Below are 17,309 nucleotides of genomic sequence, written 5' to 3' on the forward strand. Positions count from 1 at the left end.
AAGTTAAAATTATTTTTTATAATAACTATTTAGAAAGTTGCACCAATCACACCTTTTTATTAAAAAATTTAATAAATCGCCTTTCAAAGGTTTACATAGCCCTTAAGGGGATAAACTAAATATATGTCTATCTTAACCCCTTCCCAACATTTGTCGTAAATATACGAAAACCAGTGCTTCCCGTTAAATGTCGTATACTTACGACAAATGGATGGCACCGGCTCAAAAGCTGAGTCGGTGCCATCATCCCCAGATGTCAGCTGTATCTTACAGCTGGCCCCCTGCTGTAATGGTGGGGACCAAAGTTAGCTTCGATCCCAGCAATTAACCCCTTAAATGCAGTGGTCAAAAGCGATCGCTGCATTTAAGATGTTTGCAGCTCATCGGCATCCCAGAAATGAAATAGCCGGAGTGTCGGTGGCTGCAATGGCAACCGGGGGCCTAATAGTGGCCTTCTGGTCTGCCTAGTATGGAAAACTTCCAGTCCCCGCCCGGAGGCAGGGCCCAAAAGGCTTCCATATAGCTGCTGACAAGATGGCGCTGGCTCAGGAGATGGATGTCAGCGGTGGATGTCAGCTGTATGTTACAGCTAACATCCACCTGTAATGGCAGGAACCAGAGCAAGCTCTGATCCCTGCCATTAACCCCTTAGATGCAGTGATCGAAAGCTATCGCTGCATCTTTGTGGTTGTCAGCAGATCGACAGCCCTGCCCTGCAATCACAGAGCTGCTGACTGCTACTATGGCAACAGGAGACCTAACAATGGCCTCCTGCTCTGCCATTACGGAAGCCGATTAGGTCCTGCCCGGAGGCGAAGCCTAATCGGCTTGCTGTCAGTAAATGACAGACATATCTAATACATTGCACTACATAGGTAGTGCAATGTATTAGAAAAAAAACATCTGACAGTTGGACCTTCAAGTCCCCTAGTGAGACTAAAGAAAAGTGTAAAAAAAAGTTGTACAAAATATAATAAAAGTTTCAAGTAATAAAATAAAATAGTTTAGGCTCCAATAAGTCAGGAAATAAGAAATATGCAGTGGTGCAGGCCCGAGGGGAACATTTCTTCGGTTTCAAGAGGCGATTTATCGAGGCCCTAAAATTAGGGAACCAGGAAGGGGAGGGCCCAAACATATCTGCGAGGGTGCCCGCATTATACCAGGACAACACTTTCCCAGCAAAATTCCCCAAACTGCAAAGGTGCAGAGTGTGGACCAAAAGCAGGATAAGAAAAGACATTTATCAGTGCGACACTGGCTTGTGCAGAAAGGATTGCTTCTCAGCATAACAAATATCTATGGATTTATTTATTTTTTACCCCATTATTATACCACCTGACTATGCCCCTGATGTACTCTGCCCAGCTTACATGTACCCACACATTATAAACTGAAATACCAGTAAAACTCCAAACAAAACTGCTACTAAGCAAAATCTACGCTTCAAAAGTCAAATTGTGCTCCCTCCCTTCTGAGCCCTACAGTGTGCCCAAACAGCAGTTTACTTCAAGATATATGGCATCGCCACACCCGAGAGAACTATTTTAACGATTTTTGGGGCGTGTGTCTCCAGAGGCATAAGCTGGGCACTACATATTTGCCACTGAAATTGCGTATCTGGGGAAAAATTGAAATTTTTACTTTGAACCATCCGCAGCGCAATCATGTATGGAAAAGACCTGTGGGGTGTAAATGCTCACTACACCCCTTAATAAATGCCTTGAGGGGTGTAGTTTCCAAAATGGGGTCACTTCTCAGGGGTTTCTTTTATTATTTCATATCAGAGCTCTGCAATTCTGAACCAATACTGTGTAACTCGCCAAATTAGGCCTCAATTTCGTATGGTACTCTTTCACTCCTGAGCCTGGTCGAATGTCCAGACAAAAGATTAGGGCCACATGTAGGGTGTTTCTAAAACCTGGGAAACACAGCATAATAATTAGAGAGCTGTCTTGTTATGGTGGCACAAGCTGGGCACCACATATTGGCATATCTATGAAAAAAAAAATCACATTTTCACTCTGCAACATCGAGTGCACACAAATTTCTGCAAAACACTGCGGGGTTAACTTGCTCACTACACCCCTAGGTGAATACCATGAGGGGTGTAGTTTCCAAACGGGGTCACTTCTGGGGGGTTTCCACTGTTTTGGTCCCACAGGGGCTTAACAAATGTAACATAGCGACCAGAAACCAATCCAGCAAAATCTGCACTCCAAAAGCGAAATGGCACTCCTTCCCTTCTGAGCACTGCCATGTGCCCAAACAGCAGTTTATGACCACATATGGGGTTTTGCCGTACTCGGGAGAAATTGCTTTACAAATGTTGGGGTGCTTTTTATCCTTTATTTTTTGAGAAAATGAAAAACTTTGTGCTAAAGCTACGTCTTATTCAAGAAAAAGGATTGTTTTTATTTTCACTACCCAATTCAAATAAAATCTATGAAAAACCTGTGGGGTCAAAATGCTCACTATAACCCTAGATGAATTTTTCAAGGGTGTAGTATCCCAAATACAGTCGCTTTTAGGTAGTTCCCACTGTAATGGTACCTTAGGGGCTTTGCAAAAGCAACATGGTGTCAAGAAACCAATCCAGCAAAATCTGTGCTCCAAAAGCCAAATGGCGCTCCTTCTCTTCTGATCCTTGCCGTGTGAACAAACAGCAGTTTATGACCACATATGGGGTATTTCCATTTTCCATACTCCAGAGAAGTTGCTTTACAAATGTTGGGGTTCTTTTTGTTCCTTTATTTGTTGAGAAAATAAAAAAAATTGTGCTAAAGTTACGTCTTATTGAAGAAAAAGGATTGTTTTTATTTTCACTGCCCAATTCTAAAAAAAAATCTATGAAACACCTGTGGGGTCAAAATGCTCAATACACCCCTAGATGAATTCCTCAAGGAGTGTAGTTTTCTAAATGGAGTTACTTTTTGGGCGTTTTAACTGTTTTGGTCCCTCTGGGGCTTTGCAAATGCGACATGGCCTCCGCAAACCATTCCTGCTAAATTTGAGTTTCAAAAGCCAAATGGCGCTCTTTCCCTTCTAAGCCCTGCCCTGCGTCCAAACGGCCGTTTATTACCATATATGGGTTGTTGTTTTACTCTGAAGAAATTGTTTTACAAATATTGCAGTGCTTTTTCTCTTTTAGTCCTTGTGGAAATGAGAAAAAATTTGCTAAACCTACATTTTCACGGCCTACTTCCAATAATTTCTGCAATAAACCTGTAGGGTCAAAATGCTCACTATACACCTAGATAATTTCCTTGAGGGGTGTAGTTTCCCAAATGGGGTCACTTTTGGGGGATTTCCACTGTTTTGGCACCGCAAGAGCCCTTCAAACCTGACATGGTGCCTAAAATATATTCTAATAAAAAGAAGGCCCCAAAATCCACTAGGTGCTCCTTTGCTTCTGAGGCCTGTGTTTCAGTCCATTAACACGCTAGGGGCACATGTGACATATTTCCTAAAACTGCAGAACCTGGGCAATAAATATTGAGTCACGGTTCTCTGGTAAAAAAAATGCATTAAATATGAATTTCTGCAAAAAAAAATGTCACCCCTACTTTGTTTTAATTCCTGTGAAACGTCTAGAGGGTTAAGAAACTTTCTAAATGCTGTTTTGTATACTTTGAGGGGTGAAGTTTTTAAAATGTCCATGTTCTGCACATCTTTAAAATGAATAAGCTGGCAGCTGTCATTTATACAATAGTAATGTGTCACACAGACTTACTACATGACAGCCCGTGTAATGTATCCTGATAGAATCAATTGCATTGTGAAATTATCGTGGCAAAGAACCATTAGTATGCAACATAGAAGAATAATTATTCGCATAATAGAAGCCTAAATCTAAATGAGTCTCCATATACATCCAAATAAAGCGTTACTTCAGGCGCATTTCTGTAGAGCTACCCTTATTTAGGTTGTCCTGGGAAAAAAGGAACAACTTAGTTTTAACTATGACATTTTGTAGTCACAAATCTAAAATATAATGTTTAATTTTCTCATTTCTAGTCCATGTGGAAAGACTATAGAATCACACCATTGACATTTAAGAAGTGGCATATCGCTTCCATTCTCCAGATTACAAATTTAATCTGCCATATTATATGAGCGTTGAAATAGTAGTTTGGTTGCTTCATCTCCTGTTTTCTCCAGAGACACTTTATGCATTTTATCTGCTGAATAAATTAAGAAATTCAAAGTCCAACTGGTTTGTACTCCTGATGGCTTTTGGGGGCCTTGTCAATTCCTATAGCCTTTTCTCTGGCCCAGCTGTGTGGTTTGGAAGCCACTCGGCTGGTAATTAGGTATTTATCAGATTGTTTCTGAAAAGCCATGAGACAGCTATCTGACACAATTATCTTTGAAAATTGAATCCCCTTTTTTAAGCCCTGCTGAGGACATTCAGAAGAAATGTGAATGTTTAACGCTAAATGGCTTTCAAAGCCCTCTTGCCTTTTTAAGAACAAATACAACTGAAGAGTCAAAATACCATCTTGGGAGAATATTCTGTACCCTTTCCAGCACTGTATTTTCTTTTGTTCTCCTCTTATCATTTCATCATTATTTTATAAGCTAAATTACTTCTATCTGTCAGTTCTCCTCATTGCCAAATGTCCATCAGTCTTAAAGAATTCAAAGGTCTTTCTTCTGCGATGATCCTTAAAATTAAAGGTTATTCTGCCTTGGTCCCTGAAACCTCACTCGTAAATGAAATACATCTATAATGTTATCTATTATGGCTAAGGTTGCTGAATTGCTACAGCCGTCAAAGTAATTTTATATACCTCTACAATGGCTAAGTAAAAATCTTTGCAATAATAACATTTTTGAGTGCTCTGTTAGGCTTAACCAGGACAGGTTTATGTGAACAAGAGATATATAAGAAACGGTATCTGCTCTTGATATGTAATTCTTGCTACTTAATTATGTCTTTAGGGTATCTCTTGTCTGGGTGAATCAATTATAAATAGGAGCATTCTATAAAAGAGTTCCTGAAGACAATGGGATCATATAAATTGATTTACTCGGTTTTAAGAAGGTTCCTCTAGTAGGATTTTACACTGTCGGATATTTAAGGTACCAAAAAATTATATTTTTCAATAGAAAAGATACAATTAACGATAATAACTCTTGGTGTATTACTAAGGTTTGATAATGACTAGCAATGCATCGCTTCTCATTACACTCATATTTTTTAGGATTTATTTTTTTACTTCAACTCCTTAACTGAAATGATACTAATCATCTGTCATACAAATGTGCAGTTCCATCTGACCGCACAGCCACTGGATTTAACTATACCTTTTACTTATTCCTATAGAGCCCCAGTCTCCGGGTCATCATTCTGACATTATTATGGGAAGGCTTAAAGAGGCTCTGTCACCACATTATAAGTGCCCTATCTTCTACATTATGTGATCGGTGCTGTAATGTAGATTACAGCAGTGTTTTTTATTTAGAAAAACGATCAATTTTGACAAAGTTATGACCTATTTTAGATTTATGCTAACTAATTTCTTAATGCCCAACTGGGCGTTTTTTAGCTTTTGACCAATTAGGAGTATTAAAGAGAAGTGTATGACGCTGACCAATCAGCGTCATACACCTCTCCATTCATGTACTCAGCACATAGTGATCTTGTGTTGTTCACGATGTGCTGTCACTTACTCACATATTAAAGTTACTGAAGTGTCTTGAGAGTGAATAGACATCACCTCCAGCCAGGACGTGATGTCTATTCACAATCCCGACACTTCGGTAACATTTGTATGGGACTTAATGACAGCAAGCGTGATCTCGCGAGATCACGCTTGCTGTCATTAAGTCCCACACAAACGTTACCAAAGTGTTGGGATTGTGAATAGACATCGCGTCCTGGCTGGAAGCGATGTCTATTCACTAGTATAGTGGTGTTGGCGTTACTGTATAGTATTATTACTTTGTAACTGTATACAGGTATTATTTGGCTAACATATGGCACTGTATCATACTTATAATTAGGCACTGTGTAGTATGGTTACTTGTACAACATATGACAAAAAAAAAAACATTTGGGCAAGGGTGGCGCCAACAGAATGTACTGCACAGTGCAACATCTAATGTAAGGCCAGCCCTGGTCAGGCCTCTCTGCATAAATCTGCAGCACGGGTCTATTCAAGTTAATGGCGGTGTTGTTAAAGGGAATGTGTTGCCAGCAAAACATGTATTTTTTTTTTTAGTTAAACATTTAGTGTGTAGGTGAAAAAACATTGTTCACATTTTTTTTAGTTTTTTCACGAGTCAGGAAATATTATAAATTAGATTCTAATTTATAATATTTCCCAGTGCTGGTCACTAGATGGAGCTATTCCCAAAATTGCAGCATTGCATGTGGTAAAGCAACCACATTGCTTTTTGCAACAAAATTGGGAAAAATTCCTCGCTCTAGTGAGCTCTGAGAATCCCCCCTTCCTTTATCCTGGCTAGTGCCGGGATAAACGAGGGGATTGAACGGTCTAACCTCCTACACTGTGTGTCGCCATTTTTTGAGCTAACACACAGTGTAGTAGGTTTACATACAGTAGTAAACACACACAAACACGAACATACATAGAAATCTCTTACTTGCTCCTGCCGCCGCGGCTCCCTCCGGCCCGTCCGCTCCGTCTGCTGCCGCTGGTCCAAGTCCACAAGTCCGGAAGCCGCGACCGGAAGTAGTAATCTTACTGTCCGGCCGTGAATTCCGGTCCACAGGAAAATGGCGCCGGACGGCGCTCAGTTCAACTTGGACTGTGTGGGAGCGGCGCATGCGCCGTTCCCACACAGACGGCTTACACAGAAGTGGATGGGACGGGCCCCGTTCGCAGTCCCTATGGGACTGTGGCTGCCGTATTCCATGTCTGTATGTATCGTTAATCGACACATACAGAAATGGAAAAAAAAATGGCAGCCCCCATAGGGAAGAAAAAGTGAAAAAATAGAAAAAAGTAACACACAAACACACAAATAAATAAAAACGTTTTTAATAAAACACTAACATAAAACGGACATGAAAAAAAAAAATTTGGTGACACTGTTCCTTTAAGTTCTCTGCACAGTCAGTGACCAGGAGTGCTGCTGTGCAGGAAATTTTTTTTTATGGGGTCACATTGCAAAAGCAGCACTGCAGCCTCTTTAATCCCAGGATCGTGGGGGTCCCTGTAGTTAGACTCTACTGATCAGACAGTGATTGCATATACTAGCAATATACCATCACTTTCTGTGTTAGGGATAACCCTTTACTATATTTCAGCCATACAAACTTATTCCACAAAGCTCCAAACATTTTTGTGTTGTTGCTTCCACGTTAGTTTAGTAAATTGGTGGTGAGTGCTGCAACATGTACTACTGTATACTCTTCAGGGCTGGCAGTCTGATTCTGAGAGCATGTGTGGCCCACTGCTTTCCAGCTTAGCTGTTACTCCTCGTAGACATTTCCACTTTACAACTACAGTTGACCAGGACAATGCCAGTAGCTCATTTTAACCAACTCTGCTACAAATGCTCATCTATGGAGATAACAATGCTCTGTGCTTGATTTTACATACTTGTTTACTATAAAATTCAAGGGGAGCCTACATACTTTTGGCAATGCATGTCTGTAAAATATAATGGATAAAAAATTACAATATGATTGCGAGGCAATCAGACATTTTTTATTTATTTTTGGCCCAGAATGGAAATCTCTTGAACTCTATACTGTTCTGTCTCATAATGATGTCTATACCATCACTCTTAGGACTCAAGCACATGACTGTATTATGGGTCCTTGTTGAACGGGGCCAGTGTACTTCATCCAAAGACAAATATTGGCCCTTACTTTACCACCATATGTCTTTGATTCCATACAAGGATAGAATATGTCCCACTCATGGCTTACGGTGGAGCATCATATGGCAGCACACAAATCCCATCAGCTCTGTAGTATGGAACACCAGGGGACTCTGTGTGCTGCCATAAAGCCTCCTGCATCGGCATAAAGCTTACCTTTAGGCCCCATTCACACGACCGTAAAAAATCTCAGTTTTTGCGGACCGCAAAAAAACGGACCCATTCACTTCCATTGAACGCGGATACCTTTCCGTATCGCTTCGGATGAGTGTCCGTGCCGCAGAACTGTGCCGGGAATTATGGAGCATGTCCATTCTTGGTCCGCAATTGTGGCACGGACTCCTCCATAGAAGTCTGTGGGGAAGCCAAAATTGCGGACGGCTACGGAGGTGTGTCCGCAAATACGGATTGCCATCCGCAAATACAGAAGTGTTGCTAAACGACACAAAGGGGTTTTCCCATCAACCAGGCCTACTTTTTTGCGGATCTGTATGTACGGATGCAATACAGATGCACTACGGACCGTATTTGCGGATACCATTCAGCAGAAATGGGTACATTGCTGATGATTTGCTGATGACTATAAAGCAATACGAAACCGTATTTACGGTCAGTATTTGCGGATACGGTTGTGTGCATGAGGCCTTAGTGAACACTTTTAGGTTTAAATTGTGTCCATATTATCCATATTTTGAAGCACTTAATTTCATAGGTTAAAGCATATTGTAAATATTCACATATTGTAACTATTCCCAGTATTCTAGACATTTTGAGTATGATTTTTTTTACCTTTCCCAATATTCAGCCATAAAATTGCAAACTTAAATGCAAGTTCATGAGAATTTGATATATTCAGTGGAAATTTTTTTTAAAGTCCATTTCTAATTTTTAGCAGTGATGATCCCCTCTGTCTTCTGTATTAGTGTTGTATAATTTTTCATATGAAAACAACCCTTCTGCATTAATGAGAATGTTTGCTCACCTTATTTATAGAGTACTTCACAATTAGAAGAGTCATCCACATTCAATAGTGTAATTAACGTTAATTAACTGTTCTATGAAATGTGTAAACACTCATCATTTCATTAATGCAATCTGCCGAAACAACCACTTGATAATGATAATCAGGTTGGCTATACATTAATCATGGAGAAGCCCATCGTGGATGGAAAACAAAATGTTTGACATTGCTTGACAAGTTTAATCCAAGTTGTTTGTTTTATTGTTTTTTTCCCCTTGGGGATATTTTATTGTTTAGTCAACCACTGGGCGCCGTTTTATGGCATTTCTGTTATTATATATTTGTTAACAAAAAATTAAGCAAAAAACTGATGATCTAATAGTTTGGTCAAATCTCTATCTATCCATTTTGACACAGTATATTTAGTACTCCAAGAAGAAAATAAAATTAATGTTCCTAGTTAATCTTTATTAATTCATCTAACATAATCATTCAAAAACATAAAAAAGACAGTACCAAATATAATGATGATGTGTGAATAGGACTATACCAAAAACCACGAACCAAGGCTGTGCTGGTATATAGACTAAGAACTAGTCACCAGGGAAATAACGACACAGATACAATGCATAGTGCAAAAAATTTCAATACAATGCCCATAAGAATCAATAACTAAATATGAATTTCAATTCAGAAAGTCAGAAGACCAAAAGGTCAAGAAGAAAGTGCAAAATATTGTCGGGTCAACATACTTAAATATGAATACGATGTGGTTGACTATACAGTTGTAGTTTGGTGGGCAAACATATTTGTGAAAGGTTGTGAGATATTCAGTAGAACAAGAACACGCAACATCCTTTTGGACAACTACAGTATTGATTACTCAATAGCGACCTTTTCCTCCGTTCATCGTCATTTACAGTTTTGATTTGGTTACTTTTACTATGCAACTGTTTTGTTAGTTCACCTTGAAAACTTATAGCAACCCTCCGGTCCTGGGACAACATTTTAAATATGATGGTGTCTATGGAGTAATAATATCTCATACCATCCAGCTGTGTCCCTCTGCTGTGAATCCGCTGTTTTAGGGTCCCCTCTTTGCTAAAATGTCTGCAGCACTTCTTAGACTACGAGTCTGAGACACTCCCACTATACTTGGATTGTCCAGAGCTGCTCACGTGAGCAGTTCTGTCCAATCCGTGTAAACACTCATCATTTCATTAATGCAATCTGCCGAAACAACCACTTGATAATGATAATCAGGTTGGCTATACATTAATCATGGAGAAGCCCATCGTGGATGGAAAACAAAATGTTTGACATTGCTTGACAAGTTTAATCCAAGTTGTTTGTTTTATTGTTTTTTTCCCCTTGGGGATATTTTATTGTTTAGTCAACCACTGGGCGCCGTTTTATGGCATTTCTGTTATTATATATTTGTTAACAAAAAATTAAGCAAAAAACTGATGATCTAATAGTTTGGTCAAATCTCTATCTATCCATTTTGACACAGTATATTTAGTACTCCAAGAAGAAAATAAAATTAATGTTCCTAGTTAATCTTTATTAATTCATCTAACATAATCATTCAAAAACATAAAAAAGACAGTACCAAATATAATGATGATGTGTGAATAGGACTATACCAAAAACCACGAACCAAGGCTGTGCTGGTATATAGACTAAGAACTAGTCACCAGGGAAATAACGACACAGATACAATGCATAGTGCAAAAAATTTCAATACAATGCCCATAAGAATCAAGAACTAAATATGAATTTCAATTCAGAAAGTCAGAAGACCAAAAGGTCAAGAAGAAAGTGCAAAATATTGTCGGGTCAACATACTTAAATATGAATACGATGTGGTTGACTATACAGTTGTAGTTTGGTGGGCAAACATATTTGTGAAAGGTTGTGAGATATTCAGTAGAACAAGAACACGCAACATCCTTTTGGACAACTACAGTATTGATTACTCAATAGCGACCTTTTCCTCCGTTCATCGTCATTTACAGTTTTGATTTGGTTACTTTTACTATGCAACTGTTTTGTTAGTTCACCTTGAAAACTTATAGCAACCCTCCGGTCCTGGGACAACATTTTAAATATGATGGTGTCTATGGAGTAATAATATCTCATACCATCCAGCTGTGTCCCTCTGCTGTGAATCCGCTGTTTTAGGGTCCCCTCTTTGCTAAAATGTCTGCAGCACTTCTTAGACTACGAGTCTGAGACACTCCCACTATACTTGGATTGTCCAGAGCTGCTCACGTGAGCAGTTCTGTCCAATCCGTGAACAGAGGGAGTGTCTTAGTCTGAGAGGCGCAGTGGCCATTCTGAAACAACACAGAGGGCGCCCTAAAACTGCAGATCCATGGCACAGGGGCCCAGCTGGAGGGCATCAGATATTATTACTCCATATAGCCCCTACATTTATAATTTTGTTCTGAGACGAAAGGTCGCTATAAAACTTAAGTACATTGTGGTATTATCAACACAATTTGTGTCAAAATGATTTTTTTTTTCTCACCAGGACAATCTCTTTTCATATGCTCTATAAGGGCAAATAGACATTATAGAAAGACCTCTCTTTATGAGCCGGAACCAAGAGCCATTAAGTGTCAGTGGCCATCGACCACTTGGACCATTTCATATTAGCTTTTTGTTTTTTAAAGAAACAGTGACACTTATGTCGAGAGGCTGCATGTGATATTGCAGATCAGCTTTATGTATGGCCTTTATTGATAAGCTGCATTACAAGCCATAGCTCATACACAACAGTGGTTCCATCCCTAATCTCATACAACCTCTACAAATGAGCTTCTTCACTGCCCTTCATTATTATTCCACTCATTGTACTGACATTTGGAATCCTGAGTAAACTAAAGGTAGGATGTTATTTGCACTGTACTTTGTATTTCTTTGCTTTTTAAGGGTGCCTGAGGGGACCCAAAGGCCCCTCTGCCACACGACAAAACACCAATATTAAAAATGGCACCTAGTAGGTAGGAGGTCGTGTTACAGATTTTGGATTGAGACCCAGGAGCGTTAAGTTACAATCCACGCCTACGATCAGGGGACTCGGTTATGTTTCACTATTTCAACTTTTGGTTTAGCAGCTTAAAAATTTGCCAATTAAATGCAAATATAATTATTTGAAGTGAATATTTGTCTGCTTTGTGACTTATTGCTTATCCTGCTCATTGTTACTTGCATCATGCGGCTTGTTCCAGGTTTCAAGCCGGCAAAAACAAGTTAATTACATCTCACACTAGTCCTTATTGTTGTAAGATTCTTTAATTTACTGTTGCTGCAAGCCCATATGAAAGCCAATGCTCAAAGAAAAGGAATGTTTGTTGAACAGAATTTACCTGTGGATGAAAACATTTGGCATATTTTTCTAAATGCACTTAATAATAGCAGAATTGATGTTTTTAAATATGAAATAATATTAAATAATTACTAAAGGCAAATGAATTAAATGTATTGCTGTCAGACATGGGACACAGTAGAACAACATTTAATTAAGATGTAACATACTTAACAAATAATGAGTTTTTTTATACTGAGCTGTTTGCTTATTTAATAGGTTTTATGATCTTGGCACACATTATAAGTTAACATACATTGCGATAGTTTATAAAATCTCCTCACAGTGTTCACATTGAGCGAGAGAGAAAGAGAGAGAGAGAGAGAGAGAGAGACAGAAATTAGAGAAAATAAAATCCAGGATATTGGGTATATACAGTAGATGCTAGGTATTGTAATAGTCATTTATAAATACTTAAAGATGTAGCACAACTGAATTTGACATTTTACTTTTTAGAGCTGCATTGTTTGTTTGTTATAAGTCCTGGTTTACCTGCAGTCCTATGAAAAACAACACAAAACATAGTGTAGTATCACGCTGAGTTGTGCCAAATGGCAAACTCAACTCTTCCACATAGGTAGATACATGGCCGCCATCAGGAATTTCTGGGCCCCATACAGCCAAAGAGATTGGGCCCCCCTCCATTGCCACGGGTGGACAACGAACGTGTGGCGTTCATGTTTGTACACTACAGATGTAGCCATCTTTATCTTGACTTTTAACACATTAAATACACAGTGGAAAGATCCCTTATCTTTACTTTTTCAATGACTTTTCAATTACGTTTCAATGGCTTTTGTTGTGTGATATCACGCTACAGCAAGTTATCAGAGTCAAGATGGCTACATCTGTATATGCAGTAACTGATTTTGTTACTGGTGTCAAGTTACAGTGAACTAAACCATGAAGCAGTCAGTGACCGTTTGATACCCTGGATTTTATTGAATTCAGCCAAAACGTTTCCCACTGTATGGCATACAATGGGATACGTCGCCTAGGGAATGGCCATGGGGAAACTCCTGAAGTCACTGTCCATAAATTGGCAGAGTGCTTGTGATGCTCTGCCAGGGGACTCCAGCATTGGGAAGCTCCTGACATTACTGTTCATATAGTGATGTCAGGAGCTGTATACGTTTTTTTGTGGGATCTCTCAGTATGGAATAGCATAGTCTACTATGCTAATCCATCCTTCAAAAAAAAGGTATACCAACGTGACGGAGACCAAAAGGACATAATGGAGCCCTATGAACACATTTATCGTGTATGTCTGGAGCTTTTCCGACGTACAAGATAAACGTAGGATGATAACACAATATGGAGGGAGCCTTAAGAGAAGGTGAAGCACTTGTGAGGATGTAAGGAGCACATAGGGCTCATTCAGACAAGCGTGTTTCTCGTTCGTGTCACACACAGATTCATGTATTTCAATGGGGCCGTTCACACGACCGTTGTTTCAACGAAGTGTGTGAAGGGTCTGTGAAAAAAAAGAACATGTCCTATTTTCCTGCGTGTCACGCATCCCTCCATAGGCTCTAGTCTATGGGGGAACCGTGACAACGCTTGCCGCACAGGTGCACCTCGGACGTGAAAAATTGCAGTTTATGTGCTTCCAAGTTTACACAGAGGTTTATTTTTCCATGAATAATCACAAAAAAGAAATTGAGACATGTTCTAACCCATTCCATATTATTGAAATATTCTCCTATAGAAAACAGTGTCTCACATAGACACCATACAGCAGAACATGGAGTGCCAACAGGTCTTTAAAAGTCTTGTTCATTCAATATACAGTACATGGAAATAAGTAGGTGGTCGTCTGTGGATGGGAGGTGCTCTTATCAAAGAGGGCCCGTATACATAGGATATAATGGTATATTATGAGACCTTAGGGCATAGTGATACAGTGGAGTGGGAGGCTGCGGGTACTAAGGGACAATTCAGGTAACTCATGATAAAATATTTTTAGCTTTTAGAGATTTGTATGTTAAGAAGTCAGCTAGGGCAGATAAGATTCCACCAAAATGTCTTATTTTTTGTGTGCATGATCTGACATTTTTACAGTCATCGGCTCCTTAATGGTTTAAGGGGTAGGCTATTGCACCAGTGTTAAATAAGTTATCTTCCGCATCGATTAATTATTTTTGTCCGGTATCCTTGACACCTGTAGTGATAAAATGCTTTGAAAAAATGGTCCGGTTGCACACAAGTAAGTTATTGGCTGGTAGAAAAGATAGCCTTTACTTTACATATACAGTAAGGACAAGTCCACAGTGGATGCATCTACGATTTTAAAAACAGGTTGATTTAGATAATAACTATGCAAGAGTTGGAATTGAGTTCTGCTTTTAATACCGTCTTTCCCTCGCTTCTTGTGGCTAGGCTAGGGAGGCTGGGGTTGCAAAGGGAATTATGAAAGTAACTGCTAGGTTTCTTGACTGGTTAGGGTGGAGGGCCAGGTATCTTCCCCAAGGAAGAAGAATTTGAGGGGAATCGCAGGGTTGCTGTCTAATACCTGCATTGTTCTCCTTTTATACAACTGACTGTGATACATATCATAATGACACCATCCTTTTAAAATATAAGGATGACATGATGATGACTGTTCTGATCTCGGACAGGGATAAAAACAAAATCCTACCGGTCTGAGATTCGGCGATTAGAGTAATGATCTTTGGAGAATAATTTGGTCCTTTATGTAAAAAAGACAAAAGTTTATAGTCACTGATTTTAGGAAATTGGGGCAGAAACATTTGTGTATCACCATGTGCGGGAACCGAGTGGAGGCAGTAAAGGAATTTAAGCTTCTGGGGTTAACTATCTTGCACGATTGGACATGGTCTGCAACTAAACGGGGTATTTATTTTTTAAGATTTTTTAAAAAAGAACCATTGAAAGTCTTTTGACTTACAGAATGAGCACTGCATAAAAATCCAACTGTAGTTACATACATACTGGTTTAATAAAAGTTTAAAAAATATATTACTTGTGTATCTGATATCATTAACTTTTTATTCATTTATATATTTATTTGCGTTGCAACTTGAGTAAGGCCATTTGGGCTTTATAGGTATCGTTAAAACTGATTCATTTTACTCATCTCATTTAAAAATCCAATTTCCATTTACAGTATATCCATGTGTTTATATAGAGTCCTAAATGTGTCTACTACAAATAATAAAACACCGTACTGTATATAAACTGCTGCTCTGTGGATCACAACGGGCAAATGACTTTAGTATTATTGCCTCAAAATGTACATTCTGGAAATGTTAGGACATAGGGAAGTTAATCACACACAGGATGATAATGGGGAGGAATAGTTGAAGACATAACTGTATACTGTCATTGTTTTTATAATGTGTCTGTGAAGCTCGTGCAAATGATATTATCCAAACCCTTGACTTAGCACATTGTGACAAAGTGTCCTCCGTCTATTATGTCTCTCTCTGTCTTTCAATAGTTTCCCGTAAAATCCCAAATTGTGGAGTGCAGCTTTTCTTATTGAACATCATTTGGAGTGAAATGCATGCTTTTATATTAATCATGTCATTTGTCAGTATCCTCCTTGAAATTGACACAAGGCACTGAACAGTTTCTCGTCTTTCTTTCCTCATGTCTTTCAGATAACATTGAGGTAATGAACAAACCGGGGTCAAGATGAAATGGACAAGAATGCCCTCGTTTCTCCTGCCAGCGGTTTTAGTTCTGATATATCTTCAGTTTCTAGTGGCCCAGTTGGTTCCAGGTAAGGTTCATAAGCTATGTAACTATAAGTATGTATAGGCTGTGTTCACACTGTACAGTTTATACATGCACTTTGCTTAGAAGAAATCAAGAGTGAATCCTAAAGAGAGAAGTGTGAGGAAACATTAATTATTTTATTGCTTTCTGGATCCAATTCCAGTTTTGAGTATGAAAACTCCACCAACCACGCGCTATGTGATCACAGCCCTATACAATAAATATAAAGTAGAACCATGTGAGGTATATCTAAAAACTAGTACTGTTCTTTAAATACAGGAGGTATATTTTTGTGCTTTTGTGGAGGTTGTATAGTAGCCATTATAGTCAGGTTAACAGCCAGTATATTGTGGGAATGTCATGGAGATGAATGGCCTCTCACCCGTATGTTATACGACAGCCACAGCTTTTTTTTACATACTTGGACAGGAACCTCCTTTAATGTAGTGGTACCATGCGATCCACATAAATGGTATACTTATTGCCAATAAATATCCCTTTGGCTCTTACATATTGAACTCTTAATTTGCACTTGCTCCGTAAATTATAGTAGGGAGCAGAAATCCCTAATTGAGATATTAAATGGAAGGCAATGGTGAAAGAAGTGCTAGGCTTAAAGCTAAAATGTGTGAAGTAATACAAATTAATAATATGCATTGAAGATTTTTATTTTATATACTCCATCAATGAATAGATCAGTGGTCTCCAAGAGCCGGATTGTAGATCACTGCAATAGACACATATAGAATGTCAATTGAAAATATATGATGTTGCCTTTGGATTGATCCGTCCCTATATCATATGGCAGAATTACAATTCCTATAGAGGTCTTAATCCATACCATGTGGCAAATATTATCAAATATTCTAAAAGATTTAAAGGATATGGGAAAGAAAAAATAATTAGCTTGAGGCCTCTTGCACATAGCAGAGACGTGTTCACTGAGCTCGTACGGCGGTACTCCATGTGACGCTTGTTGGTGATTCCGTATTACAGAGATATTCTCCCGCTAGAGGTAAGGCTTCCAGGAAAGAATACCTGTGGAATATGATTTCAGATGGAAATGGCAATTTATCTCTTCAGATTCATACGAAAAAAAACCTCTGTATGTGTTTGTATGAAGCAGTATGGCCTCTAACATGTCCATAGACACCACTTTACGGCTCTGTATAAGATCCGATGTGCCCCTTTGCATGAGCCCTTTAGGCTAGAGACAGGATACCATATTTTGGATTTTCTAATTCTCAATGGTGTTTAGCAGAGACAGTGCCTAAAAATCAAAGTAAAAGTAAAGAGTATTTACTGTTGATTTTCTTTTATTATATATTTTTTACCATTCTCCAGCGTCACTTTTTATTAGAGCAAAAATATGCTGGGAGT

At 38.9% G+C, this 17,309-nt stretch overlaps 1 protein-coding gene across 2 annotated transcripts in view; it reads left to right on the forward strand.

Moving 5' to 3' along the window:
• Positions 1–17,309, forward strand: part of ROBO1 (roundabout guidance receptor 1) — an 890,328-nt gene that overhangs the window by 128,109 nt on the left and 744,910 nt on the right. For both annotated transcript variants that reach the window (XM_075854473.1, XM_075854474.1), the window contains exon 2: positions 15,812–15,933. In XM_075854473.1, the coding sequence (XP_075710588.1) occupies positions 15,846–15,933 (88 nt within the window). In that variant the 5' untranslated portion in view covers positions 15,812–15,845. The remainder of the gene's footprint in view (positions 1–15,811; positions 15,934–17,309) is intronic.

This window comes from Rhinoderma darwinii, chromosome 2 (genome assembly GCF_050947455.1).
Source record: "Rhinoderma darwinii isolate aRhiDar2 chromosome 2, aRhiDar2.hap1, whole genome shotgun sequence".
NCBI lineage: Eukaryota > Metazoa > Chordata > Amphibia > Anura > Rhinodermatidae > Rhinoderma > Rhinoderma darwinii.